Source organism: Lolium perenne, chromosome 3 (assembly GCF_019359855.2).
Source record: "Lolium perenne isolate Kyuss_39 chromosome 3, Kyuss_2.0, whole genome shotgun sequence".
Classification (NCBI taxonomy): Eukaryota; Viridiplantae; Streptophyta; class Magnoliopsida; order Poales; family Poaceae; genus Lolium; species Lolium perenne.
In genome coordinates, this window is record NC_067246.2 from 77,458,991 (window position 1) to 77,484,518 (window position 25,528).

Consider the following 25,528-nt stretch of genomic DNA (forward strand, 5'->3'; position numbering starts at 1 on the left):
TACTAAGATTGCTTCCCTTATACTTCATTACTCCGCTCCGTCCCTGGATCTATCGTGTACTTCTTCTCCAGAGTAGATCCATCGGTCGCCATCGCCGGTGATCGCCTGATCGGTGCGTTGCCAAAAGATGGTGTCTGCGCGCAAGTCGGGAAACCTGGAGCAACGCTGCACTGTTAAGATTGACCTGTAACATAGAAATGTAACCATGGTAACTGGCAAGGCTTGTCTCACGCCGATACAAAAAAAAATTGGTTAGTTCTGAAGACTTGACTATCTCTGTTCATTTTATACTCTGGTCCAGTGTGGTTGGCAGTGAAACTGACCAAACAAAAAAAGTAATATTTTGCGATGTAATGCATCACCCCACTATCGCCTCGCCACGTCAGTTTTTACCCTCACTCTCACCCCACTCTCACCCCACGGTGCCAGTGCACGGGGCTATAGTGCCAGCTCTCACTTCTCTCCTTCCTACCGCCTCCCTACTGCCCCCACTAGCACCGCTATCGCCCCTCTCTCGCCTCGCTGTCGCCCCCAACGCGGGCGGTAGCCGGGCGGCAGCGGGCGGTACCGCCCGGCGCCAGCCCCAGCGCCTCCCGCTCTCGTCTCGCCTCGCTCCCGCCCGCCTCTCGCCCGGCAGCGGGCGGTACCGCCCGTGCTCACGCCTCCACTAGCACCAGCCTAAGGGTTCAGTGCATAGAGAGGTGGCGCCCCTGAAAAGTGACGAGATTGTTAAACCAAACATCAACTAAGGCTGGTGCTAGTGGAGGCGTGAGCACGGGCGGTACCGCCCGCTGCCAGGCGAGAGGCGGGCGGGAGCGAGGCGAGACGAGAGCGGGGCGATAGCGGTGCTAGTGGAGGCGTGAGCACGGGCGGTACCGCCCGCTGCCGGGCGAGAGGCGGGCGGGAGCGAGGCGAGACGAGAGCGGGGCGATAGCGGTGCTAGTGGGGGCGGTAGGGAGGCGGTAGGAAGGAGAGAGAAGTGAGAGCTGTCACTATAGCCCCGTGCACTGGCACCGTGGGGTGAGAGTGGGGTGAGAGTGAGGGTAAAAACTGACGTGGCGAGGCGATAGTGGGGTGATGCATTGGCACGAGGAGCAACCAGAACTCACACTGTATCTGGATACACTGGACTGCATTAAAGTTACGTTTCTGAACAACGAACAGGGATATGAGATGCCATCTCTTATTACACATGCGATTCACGGTAGCATTACATTACTATTACGTAAATGTGCCTAGACACATCATCATGCACCTCGAGAGCACAACTCGTAGATGCTTGAAGCACGTATAAAATACAGCCTACAGGTTAACGGATCAGCTTGAAATATCCACCCTGATATACCGCTACAGTAGATACCTACTTTGTACAGCATCTAGTTATATTCGCAGCACCTTGCTACTACTTCTTGCGACCCTTCACCAGAAAACTCTTGGCGATCGACAGCGGGACAAGCACTTTGTCATCCTCGGTCTCGAGGGCGTAGAAATGGCATAGCGCGCGGCCCGCGACTTTCCACACGAAGCTGCATCTCCCGGGTTTTTTAGCAGCCACTGCGCTCTCATAGGCGATTTGATAAATCGCGCATGCCTCATCAAACACATCTTTCAGGTCCCTTGGGGTTTGTTCAAATTCAGCAGCATGGTAGAGAATCTGCAGAACAATTATGCCATCTCAGAATGTTGGTAGGAGCCTGGGATATACTTTTGTATTCAGTACAAGATTGGGAACTTACATGCTTGTACTTGTGGTAGAGTTCATTAAACTTTAAGTTCACTTCTTCCTTATCCTGTATTTCACTGAGTGGCCCACTCTCTGTCAAGTAATCCTTGTAATGACGTGTCCAGAAGGGCTTGCATTCTGAAGTTCCCCTTTCATTAAAACGCGGGTCCAACGATATTTCTGGTTATAATAACAAAAGGCAGAAACAGAGAAGCATTTTTTTTAGGCACCACTATGTCACATTTTGAATGGAAAATATGCTCATGTGACACCCCCAAAGACCAACCATTCCAAATGGGATTGTTATGACCTTAACTCTAGGAATACTCCAGCCTATTGTGAGGCTACATGTTGTTTACTGTTGGGAATGAGCAACTATCATTCACAAGGGGTTAAAGGTCAATACATGTACATGTGTGTCAAAGTGCAAGAAACCCCTTAAAAGAGTGTCCCTAAAAGAGTACATCTCTAACACACACCCCACAAACCTCCCGTCTCTAAAAGAGTGTCTCAATACAGTCAGCTTGGTGCGTTCACGTGGCGCTAGAAGAACATAGCAAACACAACCAAAAAGACGAAGCGTCGAGTAATCAGGAGAACAACCAGAAAGACGCTCGAGAGAATGCCACGATCGACGTCGCACGAGCCGTCTCAAGCAGGTGGAATCAAACACGGCTTCATCCCAAAAGTGAGGAGGAAGAGAGGCAACGATCATCATCGCACGAGCCGTCTCAAGAAGGTGGCCATGCTTGCGCTCAGCCACGCCATTCTAAGGACAAGAGAATTGGGCAAGAGTACCCTGCTCAGCAAGAAAACCACGCAACACTAGGGAGATACTCACCATCAGAGAGCTCGAAACACACGAATAGGTTTGGAATACTGAGTATGGACCATGGCAGCAAAACGCTTATATAGAGAGAGAACCTTGTTGCGAGATGTCATAAAGTAGAGCCAAGTGTAGCGAGAAAATTCATCAATAAAAATAACATCGTAGCGGCGGGCCCTCTTCGGAGCAAAGGGAACCAAACCCCATACATCAGAATGGACCAATACAAAAGAACGCACATATATTAACTCGCTAGTGGGATAAGGTAACTGAGTCTACTTTCCAAGTCTACAACCCTGACACTGTAACGAGACATCTCTAGAAGACCTCGTCGAACTAAGGACAATAAACGAGAACCACAGAATGACCAAGCCAATGATGCCAGTGATAAAAGGAGGAGGTAGCGGAAGCAGCAAGAGCGTGTCAATTAGCGGATGTGGTGGCAGTAGAAGGAACACGAAGCCAGTCGGGCTCCCAAAGACCCTAGGAGTCATGGCACCAAGGGTCAGCCCCAACCAGAGCCCCGATGCGACTATTCTAAACAGAACAATGACACGACAACCAAAATCAGCAAGCTGAGCAACAAAAAACAAATTAATGATAAGATGGGGAACATGAGAAATATCACAAACGGAGAAGGAAGGAGTAGAAAGGTTGTCACGACCAGCAACAGGAAGAGAAGTGCCATCAGCAGTGAGAGCATTCACAGGAAAAAAGAGATCGAAGAGAAGAGAGAGAGGAAGAATCAGAAGACATGTGAGAAAAGCTCCAACCCACGAAGATGTACCTGACTGTGTAGACGGTGGACGCTCTAGCAATAAGTCACACAACCATCAGTACCCGTCGAAGAGGAGGCAAGCAGGGGCTTAAGCCTCAGAATATCCTGCTTGGTGAAGTCATCAGGCGAGGAAGAGGCACGATTCGTAGTAGCAAAGTTGAGTGCACCATGGCGCAAGTCCAGCAGCTTCTTGAAACAAGCAGACTCTAGGTGCCCCGACTTCTGAGATTAGCCGCAGAACAGACGAGAACAAGGGCCACCTCGATAAGAACGACCTCCACGACCAGCTGGTGTGGGCAAGTTTGGTGGAGCACTATAAGGAGGGAGAACTTGTGCAACAGGAGGTCGATCAGCGAGCACAATGGGTACGACAAGCAAACCAACACCACGTAGACGAGTCTCCTCAACACGGAGCTCAGACAACACCTCTAAGATAGGAACATGGCCCCAAGCAAACAACTCAGCACGCCAAGGCACAAACTCTGGACGCAACCAAGACACGAACTCATAGATCCGCTGAAACTTCAAACCAGACCGCACAGTCTGGCAACATGGACAAGTATGACAATCAACACTGCGAAGGGAGTCAAGCTAACGCCAGATGGCAAACCTGTGTAGAACTCATGAACAATAAAGTCACCCTGCTGAAGAGCATGCTTCTGACGTACCACAGATAAATAGAAAGAATCACTAGAGGGTTGATAGCGCTTACGAAGGTGAGACCATATCTCAGAGACTATACTCAGGCCCATAAACTTAAAAGCAAACTGAGGTTGAACACTCTAAGAGAGAACCGCAGCAGCCTTAGCATCCTCATCACGCCACTAAGTGTAAGAGCATCTCCAACAGGCGCGCCATATAGGACGCGCTCTATATAAACCGCCGATATGCAACGCCGGAGCCCGAAATCGTTCCTCCAGTAGGCAGGCGTTGTATACGGCGCGGCGCTGCAAAACTTTTTGGGCGCGGGCCGTTTTGCCCTATCCTAGGCGCTATACTTTGGGCTCCGGCTGCAGCGCGCAGCATCGCTCGACGCTCGCGCGAAGAAAACCGCGCTGAAACATCCCCCCACACAAGCGCTGCCCCACCGCCAAATCCTCGCCTCCGCACGGCCGCCGGCGCAATTCCGGCGATGGACGCACCCTTCGGCACCCCACCGACCCGTCCCTACTCCATTCCACCTGCCGCCGCCTCCGTCGTGCCGCCGCCCCATGCGCCAAACCCGAGCGGTGGCGCCGACGCCGGCAACACCACGTCCCAAGCCCTATTCGTCCTGCCGCGGCCGACGCTGCACACAAGCGCCGCCGCCGTGCAGCTGGCCACCGCGTAGGCCCCCGGCAAGGCGCGGGCGCCGCCGAGGAGGAAGGCGCCGGCGCCCAAACGATCGTCGGCCGCCGCGGGTGCCGGTAACCCGCCGCCAAAAAAGGGAAGGCGACCGCGACCCTTTTTATCGAAATTTTAGTTTAGATGCATACATAGCCGGAGAACCATGAATTTTATTGCAATTGATAGTCGATGATGAGGATTTCATGGAGACAATGAATGTTGGATCTTCGTTTGTGCATGATGACAATGTTGAGGCATGGGAGGAATATGAGGATATCGATGAGGAAGGAGAAGGGTTGATTGAAGCGCGCCCTCCCGATCGGTCAGCGAACTACACCATAGCGGAGGACAAGTTGCTTTGCAAGACATGGTTGACAATTGGAATGGATCAAACAACCGGCACCGATCAAACAAGAGAGACCTATTGGATGAGGATGAAGGAGTACATCGACGCCAACAACACAAGTGGGAACGAGCGGAGCATGCGTTCTCTTTGGTTTCGTTGGGCAGGCATCAACACCGATTGCCAAAAGTGGGCGGGCGTGCAAGCCAATGTTGATATCATTAACCCAAGTGGCACAAATGATATCGACAGGGTAAGCAATTCTACTACTTTGTTGATCATCTCTACGCACGGTTATTGTTCATATGGCTCATCTATTCTCTTTTGTTTGCTTTGTAGAACTCTATGGCTCAAGGCTTGTTTAGAGATGTGGGAAAGAAGAACAAGAAAGGCAACAAGATTCTTGGCAAGCCATTCACCATGCATCATTGCTATGAAGTGCTAGGGAATGAAGAAAAGTGGAAGACCCGCAGGAAATTGGATGCGGTAACCATGGCCACCAATGCAACCGGTGAAGCAACAATCATCGATGATGATGATTCAAGTGATGAAGGCAAGAAGAGAAGCCCCACTCCTCACTCGGTTAACAATGCAAGGAGGAATGTGCTTGGTAGGAAGACCGCCAAAGATATGAAGGAAAAGAAGGCCGGAGATGATGACATTGACATTGCTATGAAAAGGATTGCAAATGCAAGGTTGCAAGCAAATGAAGATAGGAAGGTGGTAAGAAACTTGGAGAAAGAGGCTATGCATGCTATGGAGGCTCGGAGAGCTGCTTTGGAGGAGAGGCTAGCCACCAACGAGGAGAGGAAGTTGGCTTTCGAGGAATAGAAGAAAGCCAATGAGGAGCATCTACGCCTAGTGGTGGAGGAGTGGAAGCTCTTCTTGATGGATACAACTTGGATGAAAGGCAAAAGGAGTACATCAACCTTGCTCGTGACGAAGTGTTGGCCAAGAAGAGATTGTTGGTGGCCAACATGAACACACCCACGGCCGGCATGTTTGGAGGAGACATGGGAGGCATGCCCGGTATGGGAGGCATGCCCGCCATGGGAGGCACGGCCGACATGGGAGGCATGCCCGGTGTGGGAGGCATGGCCGGCATGGGAGGCTTTGGAGGCATGGCCAGCATGGGAGGACCAAGCTATGGAGGAGTCTTCGGAGGGACTATGGGAGCATCAGTGAGTGGTGTGTATGGAGCCATGGGAGCACCACTGGGAGGATTCGTGGCCTCTATGGATCCTACTCTTCCTCCTTCAAGCCAAGGTGTCGATGAAGAAGCAAAAGATGGCGATGACTTGGAAAATGCGGAAGTGTGAGATTCTATCTTGCATTTGTGATATGCAAATTGTGTGTTGCACTTTGTGTCCATTTGAACCATATGTTGTGTGTGGTTGTTGAACTACGTCATGTTGTGTGTGGTTCTTGAACTATGTGATATGTGTGTTGCACTTTGTGTCCATTTGAACTATGGTAGATCATTTATTTGATGATTTATGTGAGTATTTGATCTTGTTGAACGCATAGTAGTGTATCAAAGTTGTTTTCCGCCGGCGCGCGCTGTATTTGGGAGCACCTGGTAGAGGATCATTTTTTGTGCCCGCGCTCGCGCTGTATTTTAGCGCGTCCGGTGGAGGAAATCTTGTCGCAACGCGCGGTATACTTTTACAGCGCGGGCGCTAGCCACTTATACAGCGCCGAAATATGGCACGCCTGTTGGAGATGCTCTAAGCAGCTAGATCATCACGATAGGCACCAAGAGCAGTAGAATAGTCATGTACCTGTTGATCATAAGCATCCTCGGCAGCCTTGGCTGCCTCCTTAGCAGCGACCTCGCCACTGAGAACACCCCAAAGGGAAAGACCGTGCATATGAATGCGCATGAAGGCAACAAACTCACCATAATTGGTGCCATCGAAAATCTCCGGGCAACAAGGAATACTGACATAGCCTGATGAAAAGGATGCCATTGACGCTGGAAAAAGTGGAGGATTAAGGAAGGGCCGTCGGACACCCGCTCCTCGCGTCGCTCCCCAGGCGACGCCGGGGGCAGAAACCTCGCGCGCCGGCCGCTGCCGCAGGGGGTGGGGGTCTCTCTGCAGGTTGTTGCCGGCCCGTGTGGGGCGTTGCCGGCGAGGGGTGGGGAGGCGGCTCCGGGGCGCGTCGCGGCTGCTCTGCAGCAAGGTGTAGGCGTCGATCTCGCGCAGCGGTGCGGCAGCCAGCGCTGCGGCCGTCTGCTTCGAGCTCGGCCCTATGGGCCAGATCTGGGCCTGTTCGGGCTCAATCTGGCAGCGTGCGCCGGGGCGGTGGCCCCGGATTTTTCTTCATCTGCGTCCGGTCCTGGCGGCTGCGTGGGCAGCGCTACGGCCGACGCCGTCCCCGGGCGTTTGTGCGCCTGACGGCAGGTGGTGGTCCGGCGCGTCGGTTTGCCTGTTCCCGGCTGACTGGCGGGAGTCTTCGACGCTGGCGGCTGCGGCGTCTGCTCACCGGCATGCGGCTGCCAGCGGCGGCCTTGGCCCGTGGTGGTCCTCTACCACCTTGCTTCTGAGTCTGGGCGCGGGTGACGGCGGCGGGGAGGCCGGGGCGGCGGCCCCAGGAACGCAGTGGCGTTTGGGTGGTCGGCTGCTGGGTGGTGCCTCGACGCAGAGGTTGCGTGGAGGTGGATGGATCTCGGGGATGCCTCGGCACGATGGTCGTGTGGTAGCTCCCCCAGATTAATCGGCGACCTGGCGGCTTTGGTGGGCCACTGCGTGTGGCAGGTTGCCATCGCTGGCACCTGCAGCCATGGTGGAGGTGCGCCATGGCGTTTGGACGGCGGCGCGGCGCGCCACTCTTCGGGTGGTTGGGGCGCTGTCCGGCACCCCGCGGCGGGTGGCGAGTCGATATGAGGTGTTCGCTCTGCTGCTGCGCGTGAAGGCCGGAGCGGCGGCTCCGGGACGTGGAGGTTTCTGCTGCTCTTCCCTGGCCGTGCGGGCGGCAAGGCACGATTGCGTGGGCGGCCGAAGGGCTCGTCCTGGAGCACCGTGGCATTATGGCACGGTTGGCTTCGTGCGGCGGCGATGGCGAGCTGCGACGCGGGCACGTCTTCTTCGCCTTCGTGGATAGGCTTCAACGACTTGGGTTTAGGTGAACTCCACGCGAAAGCACTGCATCCACTTCGGTTGGTGCCAGCGATGTCGGCGTCCTCGGGCGTCGTTCCCCTCGTTGGAGGCATTGTCGAGGAGCTCCTTCACCTCCCTCGTCGTGTAAAGTCTTAGACTCTCCGGGTGAAAACCTGAGCTTTGGCTTTCGCTAGAGCGGGCATCGTCGGCGTCATCGTCGTCTCCCCCTTGGGGGCGATGTCTTGGATGTCTGGTACTCCGCTAGGCAAGTTTGGGTTTGCTTTGCGTGGCAGCTGCTTTGCCGGCTAGGCGGGTGGGGTGTGGACGTCGCAGCGGCGGCTCCGAAACTCTTGCGTCTTTGAGTGTTGTCCCTTCTTGCTTGGGCTGAAGTGTCGTCGGCTCGTAGCGTGCGCAGCCTCGGGGCCGGTGTGTTGTGTTTCGGTTGTTTTTCGGTTTCTCGCCAGTGTGCGCGGTCTCGGGACCGGTGTGGACGTCGGAGCGGCAGCTCCAGGAAGCTTTCTTTGAGTGATGCCTCTTGCTAGGGCGGGAGTGTTGTCGGCTCGTGTGGTGCGCGGCCTCGGGGCCGGTGTGTGGCGTTTGGGTTGTACGGTTTTTGGTCAGTTTTCCTTATAAACTGACCAAATTTCCCTCTTCTTAATGGAAAGGCAGTGTTCCTGCCGGTTGCTCAAAAAAAAAAAGGATGCCATTGTAGTTTAATTTTTTTGGTCAACACACTCAGATCGGATCGAGTTGTTCACTTGTCCGGACGCAGTCTCGCGCGCTGGCTCACAGCAGCGGAGCCGGGCAGCAGCTGGACGCGACGGGCGGTGGCCGGCGTCGCGATTTCGGCCCGATTCAAGCCAGGAGCAACCAGATCGAGCACAGATGAAATCATTCCCACTAGTAGCGGCCCTATTTGTGGCAGGGGCGGCCAGATCAAGCTTGTGAGCGGCTGATTTTTGGAGAGGAAGGAAGGAGGGGTAGCAGCACCCAGGAAGACCGTCGGAGCTCTGAAACCATGTTGGTAATGAGCAACTATCATTTACAGGGACCAAAAGCCAATACATGTACATGTGTATCAAAGTGCAGGAAACCCTTTATAAAATGGGGATATAGAAGAAAGGAGACTATACATCTCTAACATTTATCATCGACCCAGAGGTCCATATGAACATTCAGTACAATACGAAATATCCGAAAACAATACCCATACTAACTACTGAAGCTAAACTGAATAAAAAAATTGACGACATGAAAGAGATAATCCAAGTAACTTACCGATTGGTCCAACATTCTCAGATTGCAGTTTCACTGCTTCATCATAGATTCTGCCTAGTATGGAGTTGGAATGGTAGCATTGCTTCCGATCCATGAAGTGTGGATAACTTTTTGGTATCAGCTCAGAAGGGACATTGATCTGTTCAGATGGAAGAAAGATGGTCAGAAGAAGCTTAACTGTTCAAGTACAATAGGCGTTTACTCTGGCTATGCAAAGTTCAAACTGATTCCATGTTACCTTATTAATTACATGAAAATTTACACTAGGAAAGGCAAAAATGAACTATCAGTGGGACTTAGATGGGATCCCACTTGATACCTTATTAATTACATAGCATATGCTTCCAACAAATAACCAAGTTGAAACTGCACATCTCTTCTATTCACTTTCTGTTTTGGAACAATACACCTAATCACAAAAGGGAATAGTCATTTAGTTTCCCTATTTTAGACTTCTAACCAAATACCAGATGATACCTGGAAACTTAGTGGTCCAAAATCAATATATTAAAATAAATAATACATGAAGAGTGGGTACACATGATTCTACATAAAAGCAGTTGAAACTACAAACTGGGTATAGTGAAAAGCAGAATTAACCTTCATCCCAGTCTTTGCAGCATCCAGAGCCAAATAATAAAGATCTACTAATATTTCCATCTTTTTCTCTAATACTTCCCTTTCACCTTCATCAAGATCATCTGTTATGAGTCGATCCATGTATACTAACCAACAATCCGCTGCAGTGCTAAGTACAGAACTGAAAGTAGACAAAATCAGAACAATTCTTAGATCATACAGCAGTAAAAAGTTGTTATACTGATAGAGATTGCTACCAACATCAGACATTCGGAATAATGATTACATCACACAGAATCCAAACCTTTATTTTTCTAGATGGAATACTAACAAGGTGGGAAACAAACGAAGCAATGCAAATACCTCAACAGGCTTTAATAAAAGGGGCATTCAACACTTTTGAGAAACATTCCCATTTAAACAAAATACAAATTCTTCATATCTTCTAGTGCCAAAACCAGTCATTTTTTACATTATGAGTATGCTATTGGAAATAGCACTTAAGAATTTACACCAATCAAATGTATTGAAGGAAACTAACGTCATAATGCGTACCCAGGGGCAAGGGATACATCCAATGCATTTCAGTCACATAATAACAACATACCAAACAACACTGATGACATGGATTTGAAAATTTTCCCAAGTTAAATGTAGAAAGATAGATATGTAAGAACTAATTCACTTGAAAGATGGCTAAATAACATTTTTCACCTATCAAAATGCACAAGCAGCGGGTGCAAGTGAAAAAATTATGGCGTCATATGCACTTGGCTTCGTCCTCATCTATTTGGTAAGACATTTCCTGCAAATCAAGTCTCACTGAAACTACAAATGAGGTTGCAGTGCGGCTGAAGACTAAGACTCTAGAAGCCTGTTGATGTGTTTGGTGATGCTTATGTGAAATATACGTTTTGTTGTCTAACTTATTATGTTGAGCACGATGTATTCCCAAATTTCAATTTTTCATATTTCCATATACAAACTCGATTGCTTTGGTATTTTCTCCTTTCATCCAAGGGGTCATTATTTGCCCACAAGAGTAGAGCTTACTTGTCGAGCTTAGCATATTAGAGGAAAAGGCTAGGAGGCTAGTTGCACTTAGTGATGAATATCCAAACCATGAATTACTCGGGCTCGGGTTGTGTTCAGGTTCAGTTAGTCCAGCATAATGCATAATCCTACATCGACCTAGTCAAGGTTAGCCGTAAGACAATAAGTGAAGTCAAAGTCAAGGAAAGTAAAGAAGTTCAATTACGGATCCAGATAAGAGGAGCATAATGTGGGAGAGCATAGTAACTGTAATCTTTGATATTCTTGTTTATCTCTTTCTCATCACTGTTACTGTGACATACATGACCCCCGGTTTCATGGCCCTGTAACCCTGCGGTAGGAAGCTGGCCAGGTCCATGTCTTCCTGTGCCTTGTCAACCCTCAGGACGAGCTCAAGACCGCCTACTTGGGGCTGGCATCACTTGATTGCACCATTGCCTGCCAGTGCGCGTGGATCGCCTGCCTCCATGATGGCGACACCAATACGGCCTTTGACCGGTGGTGCACCTACCGCAGGCAGAAGGAAAGGATCCACGACATCAGTGTCGAGGGGCAAACGCTTACCGACCACGCGGACATTGCCGAGGCTGCGTTCATGCACTACGATCGGACATCGGCCGCGACTATTCGCTGGACTTTACCCAGCTGATCGAGCCTGCCAATGGCTTGGATGCTCTAGAGGCTTCCTTCTCCGCCTATGAAATCTGGAACGCCGTGAAGTGAATGCCTCTCAAGGTGCCGGGCCCTGATGGGTTCAGCGCCGAGTTCCTTCTCGAGTGTTGAAACACCGTCAAGCAAAACATCGTGGACGCCTTCCAGCAGCTGTATGATCTCCACGGCCAGGGCTTTCACCGCCTCAACCATGCCTTGATGACACTACTCCCCAAGTGAGCCGATGCGAGTGCTCTAGGTGACTACAGGCCCATCAGCTTCATCCACCTGGTGGCGAAGCTTTTCGCGAAGATGTTGTCGCCATGGTTTTAAAGGCATTAAGGCGTCTTAGAGCGGTTAGGGGGCACTCTGACTCCTAAGCGACGCCTAGACGGGCGCTTTGGATGCCTATGCGCCTAAAGCGGTCGATTTTCCAAGGCGGAGGGCGGGCGCCTTGACGGCTAAGGCGTCGCCTGCACCTGGCGCCACGCCTTGATGAACTTGCGAGTGCCAACCAAAACTAGTTCATCAGCGGCACGACAACTTCATCCTGGTCAAGCAGTCCGCCCGCCTGCTACATCAACTAGGAGTTCCACGTATCCTCCTCAAGCTTGATCTAGCGCTCGTGTTCGATTCCATCTCGTGGCCCTTCCTTTTTGAAGCGCTACATCAATATGGGTTCAGAGATCGCTTCCTGGAGCGGTTGGCGATTCTGCTGTCATCGGCTAGTACGCGGGTTCTGATCAACAGAGAGCCAGGGCCCCCAATTTGGCACCGGCGCGGACTTAGGCAGGGTGACCCATTGTCACCCCAGCTCTACGTCCTTGGTGTCGATGCCCTGGGGTGCCTCGTCCAGCGCCCACGGCGCACCGTCCTGGAGTTCTTGCTTTACGCCGACAATGTGGTCATGTTCTGCCTGCCCACAATGGATGACATCATGGCCGTGAGCAAGATCCTGCAGCTGTTCGGCCACGCATCAGGGCTGCAGGTCAACTTCGTGAAGAGCTCCGCCACGCTCATTCATTGTGACCTGGACTCCATCACTCTGTTGACGCCATGGCTAATCTAGAAGCACACCAACTGTTGCGTCTTCGACAGAGCCTGGCCCTTGGTTCGTGATCTGGTGACAGCCATCTTCGATGAAGCAGCGCTCTGGGCAAGAGCTGGAGCGAAGGGCCTGAGGGTTGTGCTGCCGACGACATGGGACATACACTGATGTAATTCAGAAACATGTACCTTGCCTCCTAGGAGGATTGTAACAAACTCTATCTTTCCAATGAAATAAAACGCAAAAGACAAGCTGGTCAGATACATGCTATCGATTATGGTCGCTCACTTAGTATAATAAGGCCCTAAAACTAAATTTGTTGTCTAATATATGAGATTCATGCTGTAAAATTCATTTTCAGTATAATGTTTCCTAGTGACGGATAATAAGCTTAACTGTTTGGAAAACAGAGGTTCATGATGATTATTAGCATAAATCAGAAAAAAAATACAACTTCATATGAATACCTGCGGGCAAATCTTGCTTTCAAGAAATCATTAAATAGATTCCTCTCGAGTAGCGACTCATTAAAAACCTGAGGACACATTTGGCAGGCTTTCTTTGGTTTAATTTTTTGAATCCATGGCTTAGAAGGCTTGAACTGCTGTAATAACTGAAAATACCACATTTGTAGCGAGTGACTATTCTTTGAGAGGTTAAAAGACAACATAAAGTGATATTTCTATGACATCGAAACCACTATATATTTATGCTGCATTGCTACATAAAGATACACTTGACATGATGAAGCTATAATGGCCACTCTCAGTTTAATGTAGAGCATATTTTGACTGTTCAAACTCGTGCATTGACCAACAATAATCAAATAGTATGTTTTGTTCAAAACAGAATATGTGCATTGCGTTACACAAAATACATACTATTGGATATATTTAGAAAAAATACTTTCTCATGATTGTGACTTTTAAAGCATTAACATAACATTCTACAAAAAAAATCCAAGTTCAAAATTGGACAGTCAAAATACGCCCTGTATAGCGTACTGCAGAAATTGTCAGGCATGACTATAACAAGCAATGGACAGTTTTAGTGCTAGAACATGAATGAGTAAATTTCTTCAAAACTGAAGAAGATAACAGTGTAAAATTATCAATGACACAGAAATATCTTCAGAAGTTTCTACAGGTTCACTTTAGTTCCTAAAGATCTTTTTTCTCGCAAAAAGGGCCACTTGTCACACTTTGGTTCTTGAGGCTTCAAATGGGCTATCCATAGCAATATTTCTCATAGAGAAGTCAAGTATAGCGTCGACCAGCAAACAACTGACCTGTGCATTTATCGAGACCCAATACATGTCCCCATCATAGTCACTATTGGCCATCTCATCGGCCAAAGATCGTGGCCCAGATGTAGGGAAAAGTATAGCATATCTTGAATGCCCCACTGCCTCGTCTATATCCTTAATATATCTTGATGTCAATACATGTATATCCCCAAAGTGCAACCCAGGATGTTTATAGACAAGCACTTTTCCAGAATATTGTCCTCTGTCACTGTTTAAAGCAGATAAAGTATTTAATAAACAGCAGGCCTGTAATGACTCTTCTACCTATCCAATGAAACGAAACGCAAAGACTTTTTGCGTTTTCTCGGAAGAAAAAAAAACTGCTTTCAAGCATCAACAATGATCCAGTATTTAATGACTGCAGCATAGTGGATGTTTTATAGGAGGTTATGGCCTACTTATAATTTTAAGTGTCAAAAATCTCCTGCAAGATCGAAAACCCTTTGGAGTCCATAATATCTCTTGCAAAAATTTCTATTTACAAATAGCCACACAAATGAAATCTCTCAAACCTCCCTTATATAGTGATATGATGTCAGGTTAGTCCAAATCTGACCAACTGAAAAGAATAATGCAGTTACAGTACCCCCTCCAGACTACAGCATAAAGCCCCAAATACACATATACTTATGATCTGATTACCATTCTTCTCATAGAACGAAGTCGCCACGAAGGCATATTATCAGTTAGCAACTCTTAGCACATTCAGGTCACTGAGAGAAAATAATAGCCCACAGTTCTAGAATTGCGATTAAAAATACTTCATCAGCATGTGTTAGCACACACTTCAACGTGAATACACTATACATGCTGGAAAAAATGTGGAGCGAGATCCTCACATAGTGCAGACACATGCTTGCCATCGAGCGCACATGTGTGTTAACATATGATGTCAACCAACAAGAGCTTTGAATTGTAATGAACGAAAAAGCTGCTACTGCAGAAAATTTGAGGGCATGCAAGACTATTCCAGGACTGCCTAACTGAGATTCTTATTAAACCTTAATTACAAATAAAGCAGAAGTATCTTCAGAAGTTCCTAAAGGTGACCAATAAATTAGGGATCACTGAAACATTAACAAAACAGAATTCAAAGGGATGCAGACGTGAAGAGTATTTTCTGCCACTTACAGTATCACACAAACTTCATTGGGTCTGAGTTTTCCTGTAGGATCTGTTGTACCCATCAAATAAAAGCAATCATTAATCGGTAGTTTGCCTTCCTTGATTCCTTTCCTTTCCAGCTGAGACATGGTAGCCAGTCTAGATTGCAAATATGCATCTTCTAGTGGGACTCCAGAAAGAAGCATTCGTGCCGACATGGAGTCTTCCATGTCAGCATAGATAAATGCAACTGTAAGAACCAGATGAAACAATGGTATGTATCAAATGCAAACAGGTGAGAATAAATGGCAGACTGTCAGAACTTAAATAAGATAAGAACAGAAAGAAGCACAATATGGTGCCAATTTGTACAAAATTCAGTGCATTAAGAATATGCAACCACCGTATTTAAAGCTTACGTTTAAGTGCATCACCATAACCATAACGAGCATTCTCAGCCCCTTCAATTGCATCGTGTAGAAGCTCTATAAAGTACTCTGCCTTCACCCCTCCATAGTAAAGTAGTGCAATCAAGTATTTTGATGTTAATGTCCTCTTGGGTTGATTGCTGATGAAAGAAACAAGGATATTACTAGTGAACCAAAAGAAAAAAAAATATTAAACAGAAGGAATTCTTGGTGAAATATTAAACTAAATGCGGAACAAAACAAGAAGCATCTTTTTTAGTCCCTCAGTCATAAATAGATGTCTTGGATTTGTCTAAATCTGGATGCACCTAAACACTACTTGGATTTTTCGACAAATCCAAGTAGTGTCTAGATACATCCAGATTTAGACAAATCCAAGTAGTGTGTAGATACATCTAGATTTAGACAATGCTAAGACATCTATTTATGGACATAGGTAGTATAATATATTGTCCTAAAAATCCCAACATGTATCTATTCTCCTCTAAAAGGGATCAAATACAATTCAAACACTTCGGGTCTTTTCCTGAGATGAGAAACTTAGGAGATCTCTGTGGGTTCTGATTTTTTTTCTTTAAACTGAAAGATTTTTCCTGGTACCGCAACATACAATTTTAATGGTTGTTTTCGTACTGCTGGTATGAACGAGACACTAAACTTCAGTCCATGAAAGACTTTTAGAGAAGATATGAAACAAGTGAAATAGCCATACAAAATCCCAGTGAGTTATACCAAATAATTTCACTTGATTACCATGTGTAATTTGTAATGCCACCTCTGAGGCATAAAGAAATACATCGAGGAGCATTGCAACAATAGTCATGTATAGACATAAAATCTCAAATATTCGCATGTGTAAACAACTAAGTACTTAGCACCCCAACAACACAACTCAGAGTTTCTTGGTGTACCTTGTTGTAACTATTTCCAAAGAGTTGACGGTCTGTACACCACACAATTCTGGATCAGATTTTATCTTTATCATTGATGGACGTATAAGAATAGTTCCAGAAGGAAGCTGCAACAGAAAATAAGATATTCTTACAAAGAATGCTCAAAGGTTTGGGCAAGATAAGATAGTAAAACGCATGCCGATATCCACAATGTTAAGGATATCAACATGAACCAAACTAGTAGTCAACTGATCTTGGTAATATGATGAGATTGCAGAAGGGAAATAGCTTTCTAATCTGTCTATCCTAACTGAAAAACAAATAACTGCTCCATTGCGCTGCTTGGAAGTATACTTGAGTTCATATATAGATAAACTGTATTGTCATGCCCATAACTTTCTATCACTGTAGAAGGAAAATGCAGATGTATAGATGCTCAAAAGTTATGAAGCCACAACTGCCACTTGCGTAAAAAGAACTACCAACAGACAACCAATAACAAGAATATGTTTTAAGAATTTTAAGTGGCATGATATCTTAAAGACTAACTCTCAATGCGTACCCTTCTGTCAACTAAGGCAGTTCCCTTAACAGCTGCTCCTTTATAAAACATACGGAACTGCGTAAGAAGAGGCTGAAAAAAACGAACAGATCAGAAAAATTAATCTTTTAGTTAATTGGTAACATATTCAGAATATAAATAAGAACACTGCGACACATAGTTAATACAATACAGATTCAGTGGCGATACCGCGATAGAGCGACGCCTCTTCGCACGTGAAGACACCATAGGTGTTTCGTCACAGGATACAATATCCTGAACAAGACATAATGAAAGAATAAATATATTAAGCTAGAAGTGTTGGAATAAAATACTGACATTAGCTATTCTTGCAGTAATCTGAAGAGCATGATATTCCAGGACAGGGAAATTATAGAGGAAATGTAATAGGGAGGTCGTATCATACATCAGGAGAACCCAGATTTGTCTAGTGAAGTATAAAATATCTACAATAAGTTCGTAACTAAGTTCCACTTAACTTTTTATCAGGGTGTAAGTACGGGTAAGTACACAAACCTTTCTCTCGGAGATACTTGTGGAGCATTTCATAGCTAAATCTTCCGAGATAAGGCCAGTTCCATCAGTATGAATTAAAGGCTCGTCATCTTGAACAACAATGTTCCCATATTCATCCTAAAGTATTGCATTAAGATCAATTCCAAATTCTAGAAGCAAGAGCAGATAACGGAGTAGAGCGAGAGAATTACGCTGCAAGGTTTATCATCAAGCTGTATAACATGAACCACTGATAAATCAGCCTCCAATGTGATAGTTTTGGATAGTATTAACGCAAACCTGTCACATCGAATTAAAGAACACAAATTGAAAACACACACACACACACACACAGAAAAGAGAGACTACAGCAGCAACCATGGAGAAGGGAATAGCATCAATAATCAGTTCCTTTTTCTGTTTAGAGGGTTTAATAGTTCAAAAGCCGCAACTGAAAGAATCAGGAAATAGAAAACCTAGGTAGTTAGACAAGCATATCTCAATAAAATTTGAGCCTTCTGAAATACAACTCTTTTTGCTTTTTTTTTCTAAAATACTCTCATTATGGTAGCAACAACCATACATTAGCATCAACATAGCCCAGAAACTAGAAAAGGCACCCATATCACATCAATTAACTGGTACTATGCGACAAATTTAGCAGAAAATACCTGGCCATATATTTCGCCAAGGTGGGAGCGGTATGTACATGCATGAAAAGTTTGCGGGCCTGACTGATTGTTTTGCCAGAGAGTATATAAGGTTCATCCATCTTCCATCCTGACTCGGTCCGAACAAAGTAGCACCTCACAGCTGAAGTGCATTTCTCATTACCCCCAAATCTTCTATCTTCTTTAATTTTCTCTTCTTTTCCTCCATCTTTGTAAACTAAAAAATAGACGCCCAGACATGAGTTAAAGACGATCGTCCAGCCTACCACAACCAAGTTAACTGCGATGAAACATATGGAACCTTGACGCAACTTCTAATAACTACCCATTATTAATACTTACAGCTGAAATTTAAGTTGATTAGGCTCTCCTGGTAATGATTACTGATTTGTTGTTGAATTCAGTGGCAATATGAAAAAAATAAGTGATAATCATGTACTATTATGACTATCCATGGTTCAATAGATTAAGTCGGTAATATCCGTTAAAAGTCAAAATGAATGCAATGATATACATAATATTCCATTTTAATCAACAAAACAAACACTATCGCTTATTTTCCTGGATCTGTTCATCCAATGCCATGCAAACAAATAAATCTTGATTCATCTCATACAACTCCAAGCAATCTATAAGTACCTTACCATGAAATGCAGAAATGTAGAATGGACTAATACACTTATTAAATCTTGCCAAGAAATGTAAAAATCATCTCCACAGTATGACACTAAGTATGCAGATATTTGCTGAGTACTATAAGATAATGAAAACTTACGGAAAAATCGGTATCGACGCAAACCCAGAAAAATACCATCTTCAGCGACCTTATGGTAAGGTGCAAAATCAGTTGTGTCTTTTGAAGATTTCCCTATGATCTTCACTACAAGGACGTTATCATCACCAATAACTTTTGCCAGATGAGTCCTTCTAGTCTCCACGTATGGTCCCTGCCTCCAGTAACATAAGGTTAACATGTAGGATGAACTTCTTCCAAGAGAATTTCATCACTGTACGCAGCAAACATCAATTTGGTCCTTTAACCAATTAATTAATGTTGCATTTTTCTAATATTTGTACTTCTACTAACATGTTGTGCATGATGTGCCACGTTATGCAATTGAGATCACATACTTCAACTAACATCTTGTGCATGATTTTCCCAATTACGCAATTGTAATCAAATGGTCATAAACATATACCTACACTTTGTTAGTGCTTTGACAGCATACATGGGTGGTATACACCTATATGTGAAAGTAGGTAGGCAAGCAGTCGAAAGCAACCGCCAGGAATAATCATGACTGGAAGGTGTGCGTACATCAATTAGCAGGACACTGTGGAAAAAACGAAACAATACATGTAATAAAAATGACAGAAGAAAAATAAAAGCATCACAGACCTTGAAAATTTTGACCGCATAATCCCCTCTTATCTCAACATTACAATGGTAGACTCTTGCTGTACCTGAGTTTGAATCGAGGTTCTACGAGCATCAAATTGAGAAAGGGAGGACAACTCCATCAGTCTCATGTTATCATTTATTATAGAGGGAAATACAAATATATGTCAGTACAATATTCTCACTGGGAGACATTAATACTGGTATCAGTACTCACTGAATCTAGAATAGCTATTTAAGGAGTGTGAGAAATACAAGTGGAGACATGGTTTCCATAGCGGACAAGGATCACAAAAACCCGCGATACACATCCACAAATTATATCTAGCTCTGTTTACAGTTAAACTGATATACCATGTGCTACTATGATAGGAGATCATCATCTTTGACCATTCTTAAGAGACCTATCATAAAATTAAGGGAAACAAGAGTACTGATATGAACCTTTGTTCTGTCTGAAACATCCATATACTTGCAACCAAACTCGTTCCAGATTCGTGACTCGAAATGATCCATGGGAAGTCTCTGCAAGGATCTAATATAGTCGACAGATAGTTCATCTTCTATCCTCCTCCTATAAATTAAATACAAGATATATTAGAGAGAGCATCACGTAGACAATACAGTTTTGCCTGAAAGGTTAATTTTTACTGGGAACATCTGCCACATGTGTTTCAGAAAATGGGGATAGTCTGAATAATGCATCCATAAAAGTGTACAAATGAAAGTGAATTGAAAGTGTTTTTATTCTGTTTACTCCAAAAACCATGTACTTGCAAAGCGCTATTGTCTTTGTTCTTTACTCCAAAATGTAATCAGGGGATAAACTCACCCAGAAAGGTACGCAAAGATCATAAATATCTTCCTGAACTCCATTCCATCCAGTGCTTCCATTTGAGGACTTGCTTTCTCCCTCGATGCATTTGATGTAGAACAATAGAATGTAGGACTTGACATCCCTGCCCATGCTGGGCTGTGTGGGCTTCCAGAGGGAACACCAATTCCCTGAACTCGTCCTGAAATATCCCACGCATGGATTGGTGCGGAGACACTTCTTGGAGGTGTATGAATATTGTTTGGTATCGTCGTTGGGGTACCTTCCTGTATCATAACACTAGGAGCCATTGCTCGGGCAGGACTACAAATCTGCACAGGTATCTGGTTCCACACCGGAGGAGTCATCGCAGGGTAATGAGAATAGTCCTGTTTCAGGAGCCGGATCCAAGCTTCTGGATCCTCGCCTGCCATCCATGGCAGGGTTGGAACCGGCATCATAGCAGGTGTCTTTCCCAATTTGTTCTGACCTACCGTATTGGGCAGAATTGGAACCGGCATCATAGCAGGTGTCTTTCCCAATTTGTTCTGACCAACCGTACTGGGCAGAGTTGGAACCGGCATCATAGCAGGTGTCATTGCGGATGGGATATCACCTTCCATACAGGGCAGTGCTTGAACCGGCGACGTGACTGCAGTCAATGCAGCCATAGATCGGATAGGACTATTAATCTGAGTCTCATTCTGATTTCGTAACGACACCCAACCAGATGGGGTCTGAGCTCCCATTGCAGACAGGTTTGGAACCACATGAGCAATTTCTCTGCCAGAACCCTCATTAGCTTGCGAGCCGATAGGCCTTGGCTGGTTGGCACCCGCAGCATGGTTTGAGAGACCCAAAGTTATTTCTTCTCTGTAAGGGCTTTGAACATCATATTGATCATCGCTATAGTGAAGTGGCCCAGACACAGATTCATCTGCAAAACCAAAGATTTCCATGATTAGTCCAAGGAACATTATTATTACAGTACATACAAAAGCAAGGAATCATTGGTCCAGCAAAAGGCAAGACAAGCAAGGTAAATCCAACGACTAGTAACACCTAAGAGCCCACAATTTGGAAAATAGAGAAGATATTCGAAATCAACAGCATGCAGACCAAGTCATTCTTGGTTGCAAAGGGGTGAATTATGGAAACACCACTCAAGAAATCTGAAGCGGGCCTCCACTAAATTCAGAAGAAAAAGAATGGCAAGGAAAGAGCGTCGCCATTTGAACAATGTCTGCTGCCAAGCAGCAAGTAGATCCACCCGGACAAAACAAGAAAGCAGCACCTTTCTGTGCATCAGTCCTGTCCGGTTAGCCTGAAACTTGGGAGGAATTCCAAAAGAGAACAGGAACCGATGATCCAACCGTGGCACTCGATCAAAATTTCCATTTCGTCACAAAATGCGTTAACATCCTTCGAGTATGAACACTCACAGCCACGAAAATGAGCAGGCGCATTACGCCATTACCACACTAAAAATGAACCATTTTGGAACCACACAAATGCAACTAACGACTAACTGCATCATACACTCTAAGAGTAGTGCTTAATCAAGTTACACGCGCACAATCAATCAACCAAGTGAGCAAGGGACCCAAGATTACCCCCAAAAGAAAAGAAAAAGCAATGCCTTTTCTCACCTCCGTGTGAAGGGCCGGAGCTGCAGGCGGCGCTCTCTGCGGGAGGGATGCCCCTCGCGTTGCGCTCCATGGCCTCCTTGTCCGCCAAGTGCCGGATGTAGCCGGAGAGCGTCTTGACGGGCGTGCGGGACTCGCCGATCGTCCGCAGCACCCGCGCCGCCGCCGTCTCGCCGAGCCCCGCGAGCCGCTGCCGCGCGTCCGGGTCGGCCCATTGCCCCAGCCGCCGCTCCAGCCGCGCGAGCTCCGCGCCCACGGCCGCCGCCGCCGCGCGCGACTGGGTCGGGCTTAGGTAGCTCATCGCTAGGGTTTAGGGTTTAGGTTCGCCGCGATCCCCGGCCGCGGCGGTGGCGGGAGGAGTAGACGGTGGTCACTGGTCAGTGGTGGGAGTGGGAGGGGGAGGGGGAGTTCCTTGTGGCTGTGGAGGAGAGAAACGCAGAAAGGAATCAAAGAAAGTGCTGGGAGGGGAAAGCTGCCGCGCGTCTGATCACGGGCACTGGCCGACTGGCGCGATGCTGCTGCGGCGGCGGGGGATAAGGGAGCAGGAGGCGGCGGCGGCGGCGGCGGGGCCCGCGTAACGACAGGTGGAACGGCAAGCTGTGTTGTGGGACGAGGGAACCGCGACCGACCTGGCGTAGCTCGGAAGGAACGGCGCGTGGCGAAGTTAATTGAAACTTTTGGGAACGTTTCTGGTGGGCCCCTGCGGCAGGGTGGGGCCGCTGCATGCACGTCATCTTCCGAGCCGTTCCGTCGTTGCCTGCAAATAAGATTCTGGGAATCAATTGTGTCCTTTTATTCTGGCAGACTCTGGCACGCCCGCTCTTTCCCCATCAACCATCGGTTTGCTCGTTTGAAATTCGAATGTGTTGTTTCGCTTTCGCCCCGCTATATTAATATAGCAACGACCTGATACAACGAACGCGCTGGGGCCGCAGCACAACCAAGCCCAAAAGAAAAGAAAAAGAAAGGAAAGAAAAAATAATGCCGATACCGGCAGATCGACGAAAACGATGATGACTCGCAACCGCTGCGACCTCCGGAGAAGTACCACCATGCTCCTAGCACGCCGAGGCGCCGCATACCAAGCAACACCTTCACCAAGGAGACGACGATGACGCCGCTGCTGCCCGGACTAGTCCTAGGGTTTCCCCCGGTATGCGGAGGGGATTGAGGAGGAGGTACACCCGATGCCCTTCAGGAAGGCAAGGTGACACCCGTAGGCGTCACCGCGTCGGTGTCGAGCATGCCGACAGGGATTTCTCCCGACCACCAAACCGACCACCCCAGACGCTCCGACGTGCTCCACCTAACATGCCGCCCACCCGCACACGTCACCACGGTCTTGTAGCCATCCTCGCCGCCTAACTGTGGTCACCGGAGCAGGGCCTAGACGAAGAAAAGGGATGCAGCGGGGGCGGGGGTAGCAGCACCGCAGCCACGCGGGAGGGAACTGGCTCCACCGCTTTCGTGGTAGCCGACCGGACGAGGCTACGAGGCAGACCAGGCCCGAACTGGCCCGGCCGGACCCAAAAGGGCCCGTAAAGCCCCGCTGCTACGTTGCAGCTGGCCGGCCGAAGTGCCATCGCCGCCCACCCACCGCCGCCCTGCCTTCTCTTCCTCCAGGGAGCGCCGCCGGCGTGCCAAGAGCAGAACAACCGCCGTGCCCCTCCGGGCCCCGCCTGGGCCTAGATCTGGGACGAGCGGTGTGGTGACCCTGCATACCACTTCATGTTGTAGTATGCCAGTCGTTGATATAACATTCACGAAGTACCAATCCGCAAATATTACATCCCTCAGAGTAGTACAACAGAACATAGTAGGTCCATAACTCATTCATTTATTATTACAAGCATCATGTACATATCATCTCGGAGCTCCTCTTGGGTCCTAAGAGGGATACTCCTGAGTTCGAGGCGAACCCGACTTAACTTACAATATAAAAGTCTTACTAGGTTATACATTTATTCATCTCGAGCAGTTAAGTACTAAGAGTTCGTACTGCTCGGATACTACTACTACTTGGTAGGTCTACACGTGCCCTCCTCCGGAACCCTCCCCGGTTCCGTAGACTATGAGGTAGTCTACACCTTCAACACCTCCAGAGAGGTCTGGTTCTTCATAGCCGATGACTTCGGCTCCTTCAAGGTCGTCGTTGTCCTCCTCCAGTCGATTCAGACAGTCTAAGCAGGGGATTTAAGAGTGGTATGAGTACGAGCGTACTCAACAAGTTCATTATAGAAAAGAGGTGTTTAATGCATTAGCTACGATATTAGACCAGAAAGTCTAATACCAATGCAGGTTTTGATAAACATTTCTTCAAGAGGTTGCTTTTATTCCAAAGAACTATGTCCATCAGCCTTCACCGGTTTACTAGAACTTCATGGAGTTCCTTTCCGGCAGCGTTCGCATTTCCAAATCCCGGAACAGGGAGTGACAGGTCACGATTCATTACACTCTGCAGACGTGTGTTGCTTTACCCATAAGAGATCTTAACCTTGGTGCCAACCGGGCAGCTTTCCCGTCCACACTTCCTTCAATTAAGGATGGACCCCGACCACGACGACAGTCTGGGATCGAACCAAACTCCTTCGCCGGTAGATGCAACCCCTCATAGACCGCAATACCGTGGGGACTTTGCTGGGACCCCCACCCTACAACCTGATCCTCGGGCGACAAGTGTAACTACGGTCTCTGCCGTGGGGACTTAAGGCTTCCCCAGCCTACCGCTTGCACCCTTGGAATACAAGTGTTCTACGGTAAAGCGCGTCCGTTGATGTACAAGAGGTGGAAATACAATTGACTATTCCGTCCCACTCCAGATCTTATGGTTAACACGATTGTTACGGCACAAGAATCACTGGACGACATTTGTTGTTTAATCCTAGATGGATATAAACCCTTGCAATGGAACCTCCACCATATCAACACAATCCATGGTTCCATTGCCCACCACATAGTCATATTCATAGTTATGAAAATAGTGGTTTTGCTTTTTATGCAATAGTGATAAACATAGTACTTTGCAAGTAATTTGGTAAAAATACTCAAATAACATGAGCAAGTGATGAACTTGCCTGAACACTGCAAAGTGTTGCAGTTGGATGGTGTGGACTGACCCTTGTCCTCTGTTGCTGAAAAATAGCATCATTGTCCGATAAGGGCAATGGTTAAAGAAGCAATTATGCATGATTCAACTTTTAGGGTTGTTCCCCCCCCTTCCGGTGTTTTTATCATTTCATGTGAGAGGTTAATACTAAGAATGATTTAGGGATACTCTGTTTAGGGTAAAATACTACCTTGAAATGTTGTCAAGGTGTTTTTAAAGTCCAAAAGAATTTATGGACTTATTTTCATTATTGAAAATATAAGGTGTGATTTAAATGATTATTTAAATCATCAAATTTGGACTTAATCTTGTTTGTCTTCAAAAATTCCATTTCATATTTTATTATGATAGAGAATTTTATCCTGAGTAGTTTTCATATTTTTAATTATTTTTAGAGC

The 25,528-nt window shown here is 46.9% G+C and overlaps 1 protein-coding gene across 6 annotated transcripts; it reads right to left on the reverse strand.

Annotated features, from left to right (window-relative positions):
- Window positions 1–1,131: 1,131 nt before the first annotated feature.
- LOC127341840 (probable RNA-dependent RNA polymerase 3) lies at window positions 1,132–22,250 on the reverse strand. Of its 6 annotated transcripts, XM_051367783.1 has the most exons (20): window positions 22,028–22,250; window positions 20,662–21,315; window positions 20,397–20,580; window positions 20,009–20,138; window positions 19,565–19,648; window positions 18,941–19,112; window positions 18,166–18,382; window positions 17,707–17,794; window positions 17,516–17,632; window positions 17,189–17,254; window positions 17,000–17,071; window positions 16,456–16,562; window positions 15,536–15,684; window positions 15,144–15,366; window positions 13,995–14,220; window positions 13,174–13,319; window positions 9,976–10,135; window positions 9,376–9,514; window positions 1,737–1,903; window positions 1,132–1,654 (listed from the first exon to the last, which is right to left on the reverse strand). In XM_051367783.1, the coding sequence occupies exons 1-20, from the start codon at window positions 22,095–22,097 to the stop codon at window positions 1,403–1,405; spliced, it is 3,423 nt and encodes a 1,140-aa protein (XP_051223743.1). In that variant the 5' UTR covers window positions 22,098–22,250; the 3' UTR covers window positions 1,132–1,402. The 6 variants fall into 6 exon arrangements, with proteins under 6 accessions (XP_051223743.1, XP_051223742.1, XP_051223740.1 ...); XM_051367782.1 differs by having other exon boundaries at window positions 13,174–13,241; window positions 20,397–21,315; XM_051367780.1 differs by having other exon boundaries at window positions 1,737–1,861; window positions 20,397–21,315.
- Window positions 22,251–25,528: the final 3,278 nt, after the last annotated feature.

What these genes read in the sequence shown, in the direction of transcription:
- LOC127341840 (XM_051367779.1), bottom strand. Translation starts at nt 22,097, where the DNA reads ATGGAGCGCAACGCGAGGGGCATCCCTCCCGCAGAGAGCGCCGCCTGC. An exon ending in TTGATGATAAACCTTGCAGC is followed by an intron (nt 17,633 to 17,706) that starts GTAATTCTCTCG and finishes GCAATACTTTAG; the next exon opens with GATGAATATGGGAACATTGT. An exon ending in TCTACCACAAGTACAAGCAT is followed by an intron (nt 1,655 to 1,736) that starts GTAAGTTCCCAA and finishes ATTGTTCTGCAG; the next exon opens with ATTCTCTACCATGCTGCTGA.